The 13,126-nt window shown below is 36.3% G+C and overlaps 1 protein-coding gene across 12 annotated transcripts in view; it reads right to left on the bottom strand.

Moving 5' to 3' along the window:
- The window catches only part of Snap91 (synaptosome associated protein 91), a 139,545-nt gene that overhangs the window by 13,627 nt on the left and 112,792 nt on the right, over positions 1-13,126 (bottom strand). For 7 of the 12 annotated variants that reach the window (XM_047558079.1, XM_047558078.1, XM_047558085.1 and 4 more), the window contains 4 exons: positions 9,985-10,119; positions 8,227-8,376; positions 2,561-2,591; positions 1,538-1,649 (listed from right to left, as the gene is read on the bottom strand). In XM_047558079.1, coding sequence (XP_047414035.1) covers positions 1,538-1,649; positions 2,561-2,591; positions 8,227-8,376; positions 9,985-10,119 — 428 coding nt within the window. The remainder of the gene's footprint in view (positions 1-1,537; positions 1,650-2,560; positions 2,592-8,226; positions 8,377-9,984; positions 10,120-13,126) is intronic. The other 5 variants (XM_047558084.1, XM_047558090.1, XM_047558083.1 and 2 more) reach the window with 1 other exon arrangement.

Here is a 13,126-nt window from a genome sequence, read left to right as displayed (position 1 = left end):
AGTTCAAAGCTGTCCTTAGCAACAGTGAGACACCAAGCAACTCAGTGAAACTCTTTCTCTAAATAACATACAAAATAGGACTGGGGATGTGACTCAGTGGTTGAGTGCCCCTGAGTTTAATTCCCAGTACTGAAAAAAAAAAAGCTTACAAAATTAGATAAAATATTTGCAAATCATATATCTGATAAGCATTTATTATTCAGAATGTATGGCTCCACTAATAATCCAATTATAAAACAGGTGAAGGATTTTGTAGGGTAGTAGAATATGTCACTCCAGAATATGCCACTTGGCATAGGATTATTTTGAGCTTAAAGCAATTTAAAAGTTAAATCAAGAATAAATTAATCAAGTTAAACTAATCAAGAATTTCTATAAGTTTATTTTGTTTTGAAAATAAATCAAACATTTTTCTCCTTCATAGTTTTAAGTCCTAATGTTACAATTAGGGCTTGGTAAATAGCCTCTGAAATGATGGGTAAAGAGTGAATCAGAAATACAATCATCAGTATTTTCTTTCTTTTTAAAATGTTTTACTGAGCTAAAATTTATATAATATTTAAATTTGCAATTTTAACAGTTTTAAGTAGTACAATTCAATGTTAGTATATTTACAATATTGTGAAATCATCACCATTATTTAATCCCAGAACATGTCTAAGACCTCCAAAAGAAACAGTCTCTTCCAATTTCCTCTTCCCCCAATGGCATCCAGGAATTCACTCCCTGTTTTTTTTTTTTTTTTTTTTTAATAACTTGCTTATTCTGGATGCTGCAGCCTAACAGAATCCTATGCTATGTAGCCTTTTGTGACTGACTTCTCTCACTTAGCATAACATTTATATTCTAATTTATATTAATTTATTTCTATGCATGTTTGTTTAGCTGGGAGTGGTGAGTGGTAAGAATTAATTCAGCAACAAGGAAAGGATGGTACCAAGGGAACTTTAGAGCTGGGTATGATGCAGAAAGGTGGGGATGGTAAGCAAAGGTGGAAATCTGCAAGTGAGCTTGAGAAACAGTGACTTGCTTAGATTTGCTAGATAGAGGCATGAACAGAAATTAAAATATCAAAATGAAACCTATTACAAACCCTATGGAAAAGATGATGTCAGTAGTTTCAATTTTAAAAGTGGTAAGCAGAAATAATAGAGTTTTAAAACAAAATGCCACTTACACAATAGAAAACTGCCCAATCATCCTAGTAATAAAAATGTTTTCATTACTTATTAAGACAATTAGGAAATTGGCAAGAAATGTGATAAAATATGTAATTGTCAAATGATATTAAATGCTTTGGAAAAACCATTTCCATAATTTTACAAATATAGAGAAAACATAATTACTATTTCAAAATATTTTAAAATAAAAATAGGTCAATTATTAGAGTCAATGGAATTTGAATTTCAGTAAAGTTTGCATCTTGCTTATGTGTCTTCAATATGGAAGATGAGGTACAAAGTTAGTGGTCAAGTTAAGCAAAACACACCCCTCTCTACAGTTGCCCACACTGCCCTGGCCTTTGAGGGTCACGTACCAAAGGTGCGCTAGATGGAACACCTGCTGACCACGTGGCTGGAGTTACTTTTGGCTGCCAGTTGGCTCCACCAGTCAACTTTTTCTCTCCAGCATTCCACTGAAGATCTCCCCTAAAATCAAGCAGGCAATATAAATGACAAAAAAAAAAAAAAAAAAAAAAAAAAAAGAAAATGAGAATTAGAAAAAAATGGTGCATGGCTCCTTAGGTTCCCTTATTTGGGTTTAGAAGTACTCTGTTTGAGTCAAGTGGTGATAAAGAGAGTAGGTTAAAACTTACAGAGGAGTCTTACCATATTGTAACTAAGAAATCTTAATAAGTATTTGAAAAAAAAAAAAAAAAAAAAACGTTTACAGTTTGGACCTAAATGATAGTAGAAATTTCCTAAAACATATAGTAGGAAAGTATGCCAGAAAATTCATCTGAATTCCTCATTCATTATAGTACATTCCAAACAATTTCACCATAATTCTGAACACTTACATGTTTAATTTAAAATGCATTAATGATGGCATGTTTTGGATTTTAGAGGGTTCAATAAAGATTTTACACAAAATATCATGTCTACAACCTGACTTACAGTGACTGTAAGATGCCACCTTCTGTAAAATGCCCAACTACAATGACAAAACACATCTAAAATAAGGTACATTGTTTACTATTCTTATTACCCTTCCTTGAAACTGATATTCCATAAAGACTATTTGAAATCAATGTTAGCCAGGAAGACTGTAATAAATCTAAAATTTAAGGCTATTAAAATATTCAAAGCACATCCCCAAGGACTCTAGACATAACACTGACAATCTTGGAGACAGAAATACATCATTCCTTTTCATTGCTGTGCAATAGTTTGGAGGTGTCAGCAGAATAACAACAAAAACCCCAAATGAAATACAAACCAACGTTGAAATTATGTAGGCTCAGAATGAGTTGTATACTCCAATGAGTGCAATGTTTGATAGTCTCAAATAAACAGAAATACATTGTCAAAAGGAAACTAGATGATTTCAAAACACTTACTTTTTTGATGTGGTACCAGAAATCCCAAGATCTATAGACAAAAGAAAAAAGAATATAAACTTCTATGGTCAGCTTATATAATATTTAGAAATCAAAGAATCAGAAGTTTAGAAAAAGTCCAAATTTTGCTTAGGAATGTAAGCATACATTCAGTTATACAAAAAGTAACTATATTAAGAGATGTATCTATAAATTTAAGATTTCTCTTTTACTTCAGGCTAGACCTAAGGATCACATTTTAATATGAACTGGTGTCCATAAAAGACTAGACAGAGCAGACTTAAGATTCTTATCTTAGGACTCTTAGGCTTGACTAGTAAATAGTTCTCTACAATAAGATAAAATTTAGTCTAAATGATAATTGATAACAACTGGTGATAACTGGCTCACGGGTGATAACTAGACTCTTATGCTGAATTTCTGCCTTCCTTCTGTAGGTCTGGAGTCTTAGTATATGCCAGGCAGAGAGTGCCCACATGATCAGCAGCCAGTAAGGACCCTGGGTGCTGAGACTTTGAAGGACTTCCCTGGGCAGAACCATCTCACACACATTACTGTGTTTTTGTTCCTGAGAAAAGAGTGTGCTCATCTCCTTGAAGGAAAGAGAAAATAAGGAAGTCTACATATAGATCCTTCCGAATTCTTTTTCCTCATGATCAATCTATATGCAGCCTAACTAGGCTGCTGTCATAAATCTCAACTGTGAGTATAACTGTGTGCTGAGTCCCATGAGTCCTAGCCAATCAGTGGATGTGGGTGGTCTTGAAACCCCTACCCAGGTGGCTCCATCATTCTACTCTAATCTCCATTCATTTATTGATTCAGCAAAGATTTAATAAACTTACTCGTATCAGACATTGTTCTGGGCACTTGGGAAATATTGTGAAGAAAACAAAGATCCCAATCCTGAAGGAATCTGCATTATAACTACACGAAGGAAATGAGAAGCAATGAAAGAGTAAAAAATGTAAATTATATGGGCTGCTAGATGGCAATATGGAAATCCTTGGAAAAATGAAAAGAAAGAAGGGTAGAATAAGAGTGAGGGGCTATAGAGTACTAAATGGGGTGCCTGGGGAAGGCCTGGAGCAGAAGAAGAGACTTGTGCAAAGCTGAGCAGCAATCAGGGCAAGAGTGTGGTAGAACAGAATGGGAACTTTAGCAGTTTAAGAGCTGACAAGCTGTGGTTTTGCATGCTGACACACATTGGCTCTGCTGACTGACATTTAACCATAGAGGCTTACAGCAGCTAACAGGTACCTGTAACAGATAACTGCAGTAGCAAAGCAGGAAATAATGTAGTGAGGACAGAACAATCCCCCTTTGGGCTTAGTCCCTAGGCTGTATGAGCTGAGTCCGTAGGTTGTTGACAAGCTTGTCACCCATAAAAGGAATGTAGAATGCACCCTCCAACAGAATTTCACCAACTCCTTTGCCTTGATGTACCCCAAACTTTCTTGATAAAAAAGTAAAAGACCTACTGTGCTCAGGGCTCAGACTTGGGGGATTATCCCTCTGGGCTGTGGTACCACTAATAAAATGTTGCTTCCAGATCTCAATGCACTGACCCTCATTTTCTACAAGAGTTTTCTAGGTTGAGTTAACAGTCAGTACAAAGGCCCTAATTAAGTGCAGAGCTGATTTGTTAGAGAACATTAATATTTATTTCTTCCAAATGTTGACATCACAAAATAGAATAAGGTGCATGTTAACAGAACACTAAATACAGAAACCATTGCGCCTAATTTAGTCTTTTTTTTTTTTTTTCCTTAAGAGACAAGGTTTCACTATGTTGCCCAGGCTAGCCTCAAACTCCTGGGCTCAGGGGATCCTCTTGCCTCAGTCTCCCAAGCAGCTAGGACTGACTACATGTGCCAACAGGCTTGGTTTGTAATTTTTGTTTTTAAAAGATAAAGAAATTTCATTTTTAAAATTTATTTTTCAAAACAAGACTAAAATCAAAATCTATATATATTAAACAATTAAAAAGCTAAACCAAATGTTTATGCCTGTTCATGCAAAAAAGACAGAAATAAGCAGATGTGTTACATATGTGTGTACCTGAATTCCCTCTCCATTTCTGTTGCAGACAGGACTGCTAAGCTGAGGCCCAGCATTACTATAGCAGGTATCTGTGAAGAAGGTTCTGGGGTGATCAGTATGCAGCAATGGAAGAGAAGAGAAGGAACTGCAACTGGGTGAGACAGCGATTCAGTCTCAACAGAAGCTTCAGCTAACACTGGGAAGTGTTTTTAAAAACATCTTTACTGAGATATAACTCACACATCACAAAATTCACCTTTTAAAGTTCATGATTCAGTAGTTTTATGCATTCACAGAATTGTAAAACCATCAAATGATTTTAGAATATTTACACCATCTCAAATGGAAACCCATGCCCACTGGCAGTTACTCCTCTTCCTCCCCGTCTCCTGCCTCTACCCATTTTCCTTTTGCACACTTACAAATGGAATTATGTCATAGGTGGTATTTTGTGCCTGCTTTCTTTCACTTAGTATAACAACTTTATGGTATATCCATGATGTAGCATGTTTCAGAGTGTCATTGTTTTTAAATCTAGATAATATGCATTTTATATGTATACTGCTTTTGTGTACCCATTCATTCACTGAATGTTTCTGCTTTTTGACTATTATAAGTCATAATGCTGTGAGCACTTGTGTACATGATTTTGTATAGATATGGATTTTCATTTCTACTCCATATACATAAGAGTGGGATTGCTGAGTCATCTGGTAACTCTATGTTAACTCTTTGAGAACCTGCTAAACCTCCTTTCAGAGCAGTTTTGTTACCTTCTCATAAGTAATATTGGAGGGTTTTAATTTCTCCACATTCTCATCTACACTTGTTATTATCTGTCTTTTTTATTATAGATATCCCAGTGGATGTGAAATGTTTTTTCACTGTGGTCTTGATGTGCACTACCATGATGGTTAATGATGTTCAATATGCAATATAGTCAATACATATTGACTGGCTATTTTTATCTTTTTTTTAATGAAGAAATGTCTGTTTGAGTCTGTTGTCAATTTTTAAACTGTTATTATTGAATTGTAATAATTCCTTATACATTCATAAAGTCCTTCAGGAAATATGTATTTTGAAAATAAATCCCCCATTCTTAGGTTGCCTTTTTACTTATTTATTATTTGTTTTAAATAATTTTTAGTTGTAGGTGGGCACAATATCTTTATTTTTTTATTTTTATGTGGTGCTGAGGATTGAATCCAGTGCCTTGCATGTGTGAGACAAGCACTGTACCACTGAGCTACAGCCCCAGCCCTTATTTATTTATTTTTAAGTTTTGTTTAGTTGTAGATGGACACAGTACCTTTTAAAATTTATTTTTATGTGGTGCTGAGGATTGAACCCAGTGTCTCACATGTGTCAGGCAAGTTCTCTACCACTGAGCCACAACCCGTACCATTTGTGTAATCATAAATTTACATAGGGTAATGTTGTTTGATTCATTCTGTTATTTTTTCCCTTCCCCCCACCCCTCCCACCCCTCTTTTCCCTCTATACAGTCCTTCCTTCCTCCATTCTTGCCCCCCTCCCTAACCCTAACTCTAACCCTAACACTAACCCCTTCAACCCCCCATTATGTGTCATCATCCTTGATGGTATCATCCGTGCACAAAACTTTTTGATTTTGATGAATTCTTATTAATCTCTTTATCTTTGGTTGTTTGTGTTTAGGTATTATATCTAAGAAGCCACTGCATAATCCAAGGTCATGAAGATTTATGTCTAAGATGTCTTCTGAGAGTTTCATTGTTTATATTTGTATCTTTGTTTCCTTTTGCATTGGCTTTTGTGGGTAACACAAAGAAAAAGTTCAATTTCATTCTTTGGCATGAGGCTCTCTCGTTTCAGCACAAGTTTTTAAAAATACTATCTTTTCCCTCTTTGAATGGTTTTGGCACTTGTTGGGAGAAAGCCTAGTTCTTGGCTGGCAGCAGTGAATGTCTCAAGTGTGTAAACTTGCAGGGAGGAGCATTCCACTTCACCTACCTAGGAAAGTAAACAACTGCCCCAAGTTGACTCAGTGCTACCTAGGGAACTGTATAGGAACCTGGTGGTCTGATCCCCTGTGGCACTCTGTGATTGGGCAAGAAGCCTATAAAATGTATAGCTATTCCTGCAATAAATGAGTTTGCAGGCTGCTCGCCACAAGCCTGCTTCCACCCAACTCCTGGAGTCTGGGGGTCTTGACTTCACGTCCTTACCTGCGTCTGAGCTAGCCTGGCACAACTGTATGCACTCTTGTCAAAATTGATTTGTCTATATATGTGAAGGTTTGTTTCTGGGCTCTTTATTTTATTGATTTATATGTCTACTGTTATGTTAGCACCATTTGTCTTGACTACTATAGCTCTGAAGAAGTTTTGAAATTAGAAGATGTGAATCTTCCAAATTTGTTATTTTTCAGGATAGTGTAGTCATTCCTCTAGTGAGTTAGTTTCTTTCAGCTGAAATAATTCTCAAAGGTGGTTGAAGTTGGGGGCTGCTGGCTGGGAGCACTCTTATGCTACCATAAGGGTATGAGTTATTTCTGAAGGGGGACTTAGGTGGAATTTAATAGTATTCAACACATGAAATCTCTCAGTGAGTTGGAGGAAATATTCAATTATCTTCTCTCCCTGGGTTCATGAAAGCATTTTCATAGATGCCCAGAACAAGGGCAACGAATGAGAAACAAAAAGCATGCGCACAGGACACTGCATAAATTCAAGAAGTCTGTATCAGTGATCTGCTAAGGTTTTGATATGATCTGGAGTCATGAAAGATATCTGCAATGGTAAACCCATTCACGTTAATGGAAATTCAAATTCAGAGTTAGAAGGGAAGGCCAATCTTTGTCATAACTGCCCTCATCTCCTAGGCCTCACTCCTTCATTATTCAGTTCCAGCATCTACTCTCCTACATATTCCTTGAAATTGCCAGGCGATCTTGTGCTCCAGGGTCTTTGCACTGACTTCTTCCTTGACCTGTAAATTCTGTCCTTCACATAGCTACACAGTTTACTCCTTTACCTTCAAATTTTTGCTCAAATTTTACCTTTTCAGTAAGGTTCACTCTAACTCCCACCTGCAGCACTCCCACTTTCCCTTTGCCTGCTCTGTTTCTCTCCGTGGCATTTATGATTCAACATACTATAGAATTTGCTTACTTTAAAGTATTTACTGTTTGTCTCTGCCCTTCCCAATGGCCATAAGAATAGAAATATCATCTATTTTCTTCATGACTTATCTCTAAAGCCTGGAAGAACGCCTGCTACTGAATAAGTATATGTTAGATGAATGACTAAAACTCAGATACATAACTTGTAAATATTCTGCATTTTATATAATTTACTGTATTCAAATTTTCAAATGGATGGACAATTAAGTACTTATTATGTATAATGCACTTGGTTTCACTTAATGATCTCTTTAATGATTTAGATTAAAAGTGGCAAAGGTATGGTTTATGAGACAATGTAATAGCAAGTTTTTACCTTCCAAGGAACTGTATAGTGTAAACCACTAAGTATTTCTATCCATTCCTTGATACACTTACCATGAGTGAAACTAGAAACAAAACATGAAAAGATAGGAAAACCAATTAACAATCAGTTAAAGAAAACTAAACTACTCACTGCCTACTAAGCTGGCAAGAGATGAATCAAGGTCACTCCCAAGGGCTTTGCTGGCTGCCATTGCAGGACTGGGTGGTACCATTGAGACAGGCGCAGGCTGCCCAGCTGGTGCCATGGTTGGCATCAGAAGATCACCTAGACCATCAAAAACTGGAAATCAAATAAACCAGGTTCAGAATAATTGAAAAATGGGCCATATTCAAACGTAAAGAGATATTGTCTTAAAAAAATTATGGAAACAAGTGAATATACATTCTTATAAAAGAAGGCATGTAATTCACTCTTCATGACTGTAACACTAAGAAGAACATATCTATATATGTCTACGCAGAAAGTATGGAAGTACTAATGGACATGAACAAAGATGGGAAAATGGGAAAAAAGCTGTATAATGTACAGGAAAGAGAACAGATTGGGGCTGCAATTCAGCTGCATGCCTCACCAGCTGTGAGACCTTAAGAAAGCTTCTCTCTGAGCTTTTAGTATTCTTATCTGTAAATGCAGAGAGTACCACTAATACATGGCTTTGTTGTGAAGATAAGTTAAATATATATGCCCATATATTTATTATAATGCTTGTCCGCTGGAGGCATTCAATAAGTGGTAACCATTACTATTATTAAAAACAGTCACTAAAACGTTTTTTATTCAAAATGGCAGTGATTTATAACAAAACCTAAATGACTTATTCTGCAAACCTAAGATGTTTACTTTTAAAATAATTCTTAAATGAGAAAAGAAGATTTGAGTCTTCTATGAACTTAATATATAAATAAAACCTGATCTCATGGCTGGCAACTACTGATAAGTATCCGAAAACCGGTTGATTTTAGAAGTAATAATTTTGATTTTTTTCTCATAATTGAAATTAATTTTGGTTCTATCTTTAGGGGCTATTTAAATTAAGTGGTATTTTAGTTATTAGAAATCAAATGCCATCATTGGTGGTTCCTGATTGCCACATAATAAATACCACTATTCAGTTCCTAGATTATGGAAAGACCATACAAAGTACAGACTCAGGGTTTTCATAAGATATTGCTAACAGCAACATCAGAAACTTTGTAGTTGTTGAATTTTATCAAAAAGTTATACATATCTATATAAACACGACACAGTAACTCTAAAGAAAAGAAGGACAACATTCAAGTAGGCACTGGCAATAGAAGCAACCAAATTGTCAGGCAGGGGATAGATTTAGGGTGTTTCTGAAACACATTTAATTGCCAAAAACTCACCAATTGAAAATTTGTAGTAAGGACCCAGCGTGGGAAGAGTAGAATGGAAGAGAATACAAACAGAGTGACAGCAGTGACGAACGGTTAGAGGCAGCAAAGAAACTATTTGTGTCTCACTTTATAAAACTGAGGGCCATGCAAGCTTCAGAGGGTGTAAGCAACAGCAAGGGGGGTGTCCTCATATTCAGGGACTGTTCAAAGATTGAATGCAAAGCACTTGTTTTCCCTTTACCAACTCTAAATCATGTGCATGTACACTCATGCATATAGATGGTGTGCATGTTAAATTAGATTTCTGCTAAAAAAAAAAAAAAAACAGAAAGGATCACAGTTATTAAGGCTACCAAGAAGTATTGGAAATTTTAATTTAAGGTATAGAATGAGAGATTTTGTGAAGATTTAACACCAGGTTATCACTCAATATTTTCCTCTTGTAAATTTCCTGAAAACATACTAACCTTAGATGGTGCATTTTGTCATCAGAACAAATGACAGAAGTGTTTGAAAATGACTGCCTTACCTGATGGATCAAAGGAGCTGCTGCTAGATGTTGAAGGCGTTGTTCCAAAAGCTGCCTCAAAATTGGGTTGTAGCAGATTATTCTGAGCTGGAGTCACTGGTGATGGAGAAGGGGCCATGAAAGAACCCCCAAATCCTGAAAACAACAACAACAAATAGTTGCCAAAAAATAAAAGCAAAAACAGTGAGAGGTGGGTAAAAGTCATAAAAACGGTCAGAAAAAAAGTTAAAGAAAACTAAAATGGAAATGAATGCAAGTAGATTAGTGAAACTGGGAAAGTTTGTTTTTTAAAAGTTTTCAAAGTATCTTGATATGCCATGTATTAATAAGAGACTTGATTATGAACAAGATAGCACACAAGAGTATATACCCTTATTAAAAGAACCCGTGGCATCCAAATCTGTTATTACGCAGTAGAACATAAAACAAACAAGGTACCACTGGAGTTAAAATTCAGATAATTATTTTCATTACATGGACATTTTAGATTTCTTCAAATCAATACCAGGTATTAGTTGCACACACTGATGTAGTATAGTAATAAAATACAACTTAGAAAAATATGCATCAAATCCTCCTCAATATTTTTCATGTATGTTTTAGGGCTATGTTGTTACCAAGAAGAGGTCCCTCCGATCACAGCTCTCAGGATTTATAAAGTCACCTGGCATGTGGGGGGAGGTCCTGTCTCTAGTGTGAACCTCCTCCCATCCAGCTTCTGCAGTACAGCCAGCAGGATCTTTTTAAGTAGAAGATGTTGAAGGTTACTTTTCTTAAATCTTTCAGATTCCTTTAATGTGAATTCCTTTGTAGAGCAATCACCCCTTCTGTCTCTGCTCACTGGCCCCTCATCATCCCTATATACTGGGCTGCAGCTATCACCATTCCTTGGGATACATGCCTGCTCTGGGAGGACTTCCTTGCCTTATCCTGCCACTCACTCTTGCCAGCTGCATCCCACTCCCATCACCACACCCCATATTCACACCTTTGTCCTCAGCGCCTGGTATGTAGATCCACCGTACTCCTTATAAGGAGAATATAATATAATTTCCAGATCCCCATCATACATCTTTATCCCCATGCTATCCTAATCCAACACCCAGAGATGGTTTTCTGGGGTTGGAAGCTGTGTCTTTTTTTCTTGACTTTTCTACGAATATTCAGCACAGTGCCTAAAACACTGAATTAATGTTTGGTGAATAAAGAATATTTCTGAGTATAGAAGATAAGGAGATATTACAGATTGCTGAAAATTAACAAAACCACAAATTAAATATTTAATCTTTGACAGCTGGAAGCAAATGAGTTCTTTTGAGTAACAGAAACAGAAGTTACTCTGTATTGCTTCTATACAGAAGCAATAAAAATATGCAACCTGTGAAGGAAATAGTTTTTCTCTTCCTTTCTTGCACCTTCCCTTCTTGGCCATGAACCCTCCGCCCCCATGCTGGGGATCAAGTCCAGGTCTCTGCACATGGTAGGCAAGAGCTCTACATTCCCAGCCCATGATTTCTTAAGACTCCATTGATATTCTATAACAAAAGAATTAATTACTATTAGAAGTCTTTTTTATACTCAATATTGACATATATTTCTTTCAAAACTAGCTATATCATCTCTTCTTCAAAGTTTGCAAAAACAATGATTAAAAACAATGCACTAAAACTTACATTCCAATTTATAAAAAACAAATTTATAATTTAAAAAATAACTTCCACTAAAATTCTCTTAATTGTTTTTTTAAAGCAGGTAGCAACAATATTTATATCATGTTGTTCCTGGAAATTGACAGTGACTTGGGTTTAAGCTTTCCTTGTATACATAAATGGAAAAAAAATTCATCAGGGTGTGGTGGCACACCTCTGTAATCCCAGTTACTCAGGAGGCTGAGGAGGCAGGAGGACTGAAAATTCAAGACCACCCTGGGCAACCTATGTAGACCTGTATGGAAACAAGGTCTATACAGTGGATGTAGCTCAGTGGAAGAGCATTTGCTCAACATGTGTGATGCCCTGGGTAATCCCCAGTATCACAACAAACAAACAAAATCTTGAATTTGGATAAATTTTTACTTATTAGAAAATGGTCTTTTTAAAGTTTACAGTGGTCACACTTTAGTGACATTAGCATCACTTATAGATTTCTTTACTGAGGAAAATATAATCTCTAAATCCCTAAAAACTAATAACATGGAGCAAAGACAGGTTGGAAGTAACTATTTGTTGTTTTGATGTAACTGCTTTGATTTTAGGGAAACGGACGGCTCTGTTAATGCTGATTTTTAAAAACATTATCCTATACCTCTAACTAAATATGGCTGTGGTCAGTTTAGGCAATTGTTATATGGTGAACTTCTCTTGTTATAGTCAAGGTGGAGATAACTGCACTTGATTTAGTTTTTTAAAACTTGGCCAAGGAAAAGAACAATATATTCCTGAATCACACTGAAGTAGTGTTGGAAAATACCTTGGGTCTATCTTTGGAACATTATCATTCCATCAGCGGAGGAAGTGACTAAAGAGAAGTTAAGCACTTAGCCAAGATTCATCAGAAAGAAGTAAAAGCACACCTTCTGACAGGGCTCATCTGCTTTGTGCTAATGTGTTTTACTTGAAGCTAACGCCACATCTACAGGCCAATAAATGATAAAGTTCCCTGAGAAAAACCAGTGCTTCCTTCAAGGAAGTAAACTGTAAAGGCAACATTGGCATGAGGCTTCCCAAGGACTAGGCATTGTTCTAAGCATTCTAAAGTAGAACCATTTGAACCACGTGAATTGCCTAAATTTCATCATTGAGATCTCACAAAAACTGTAATTTCATATGGTTTAACCTAAAACATACATTTAAATTAGCTCATTTAACCCTTACAACCATGCCGAAAGGTTTAATGGATGAGAAAACTCAGGTCAGACAGGTTAAATAATTTACCCAAGGTCAGGTGATGGCAAATGGCTGATCCAGGATTCCACTGAAGAATCCTCCAGAGCCCAGCTCCTTGGCATTGTACAACGTGGGCTGTTGTTTCCCATACCCGGGAATAAGGCTGGAGTTTACCCTTGCATGGGTCCATAAACTCAACAGAGATCTGGTAGGATGATTTTTTCACCTGATATTCAGCCCCCTCTCCCCCTGGCATT

This window comes from Sciurus carolinensis, chromosome 7 (assembly GCF_902686445.1).
Source record: "Sciurus carolinensis chromosome 7, mSciCar1.2, whole genome shotgun sequence".
NCBI lineage: Eukaryota > Metazoa > Chordata > Mammalia > Rodentia > Sciuridae > Sciurus > Sciurus carolinensis.
This window is presented reverse-complemented; position numbering and strand designations above follow the sequence as displayed.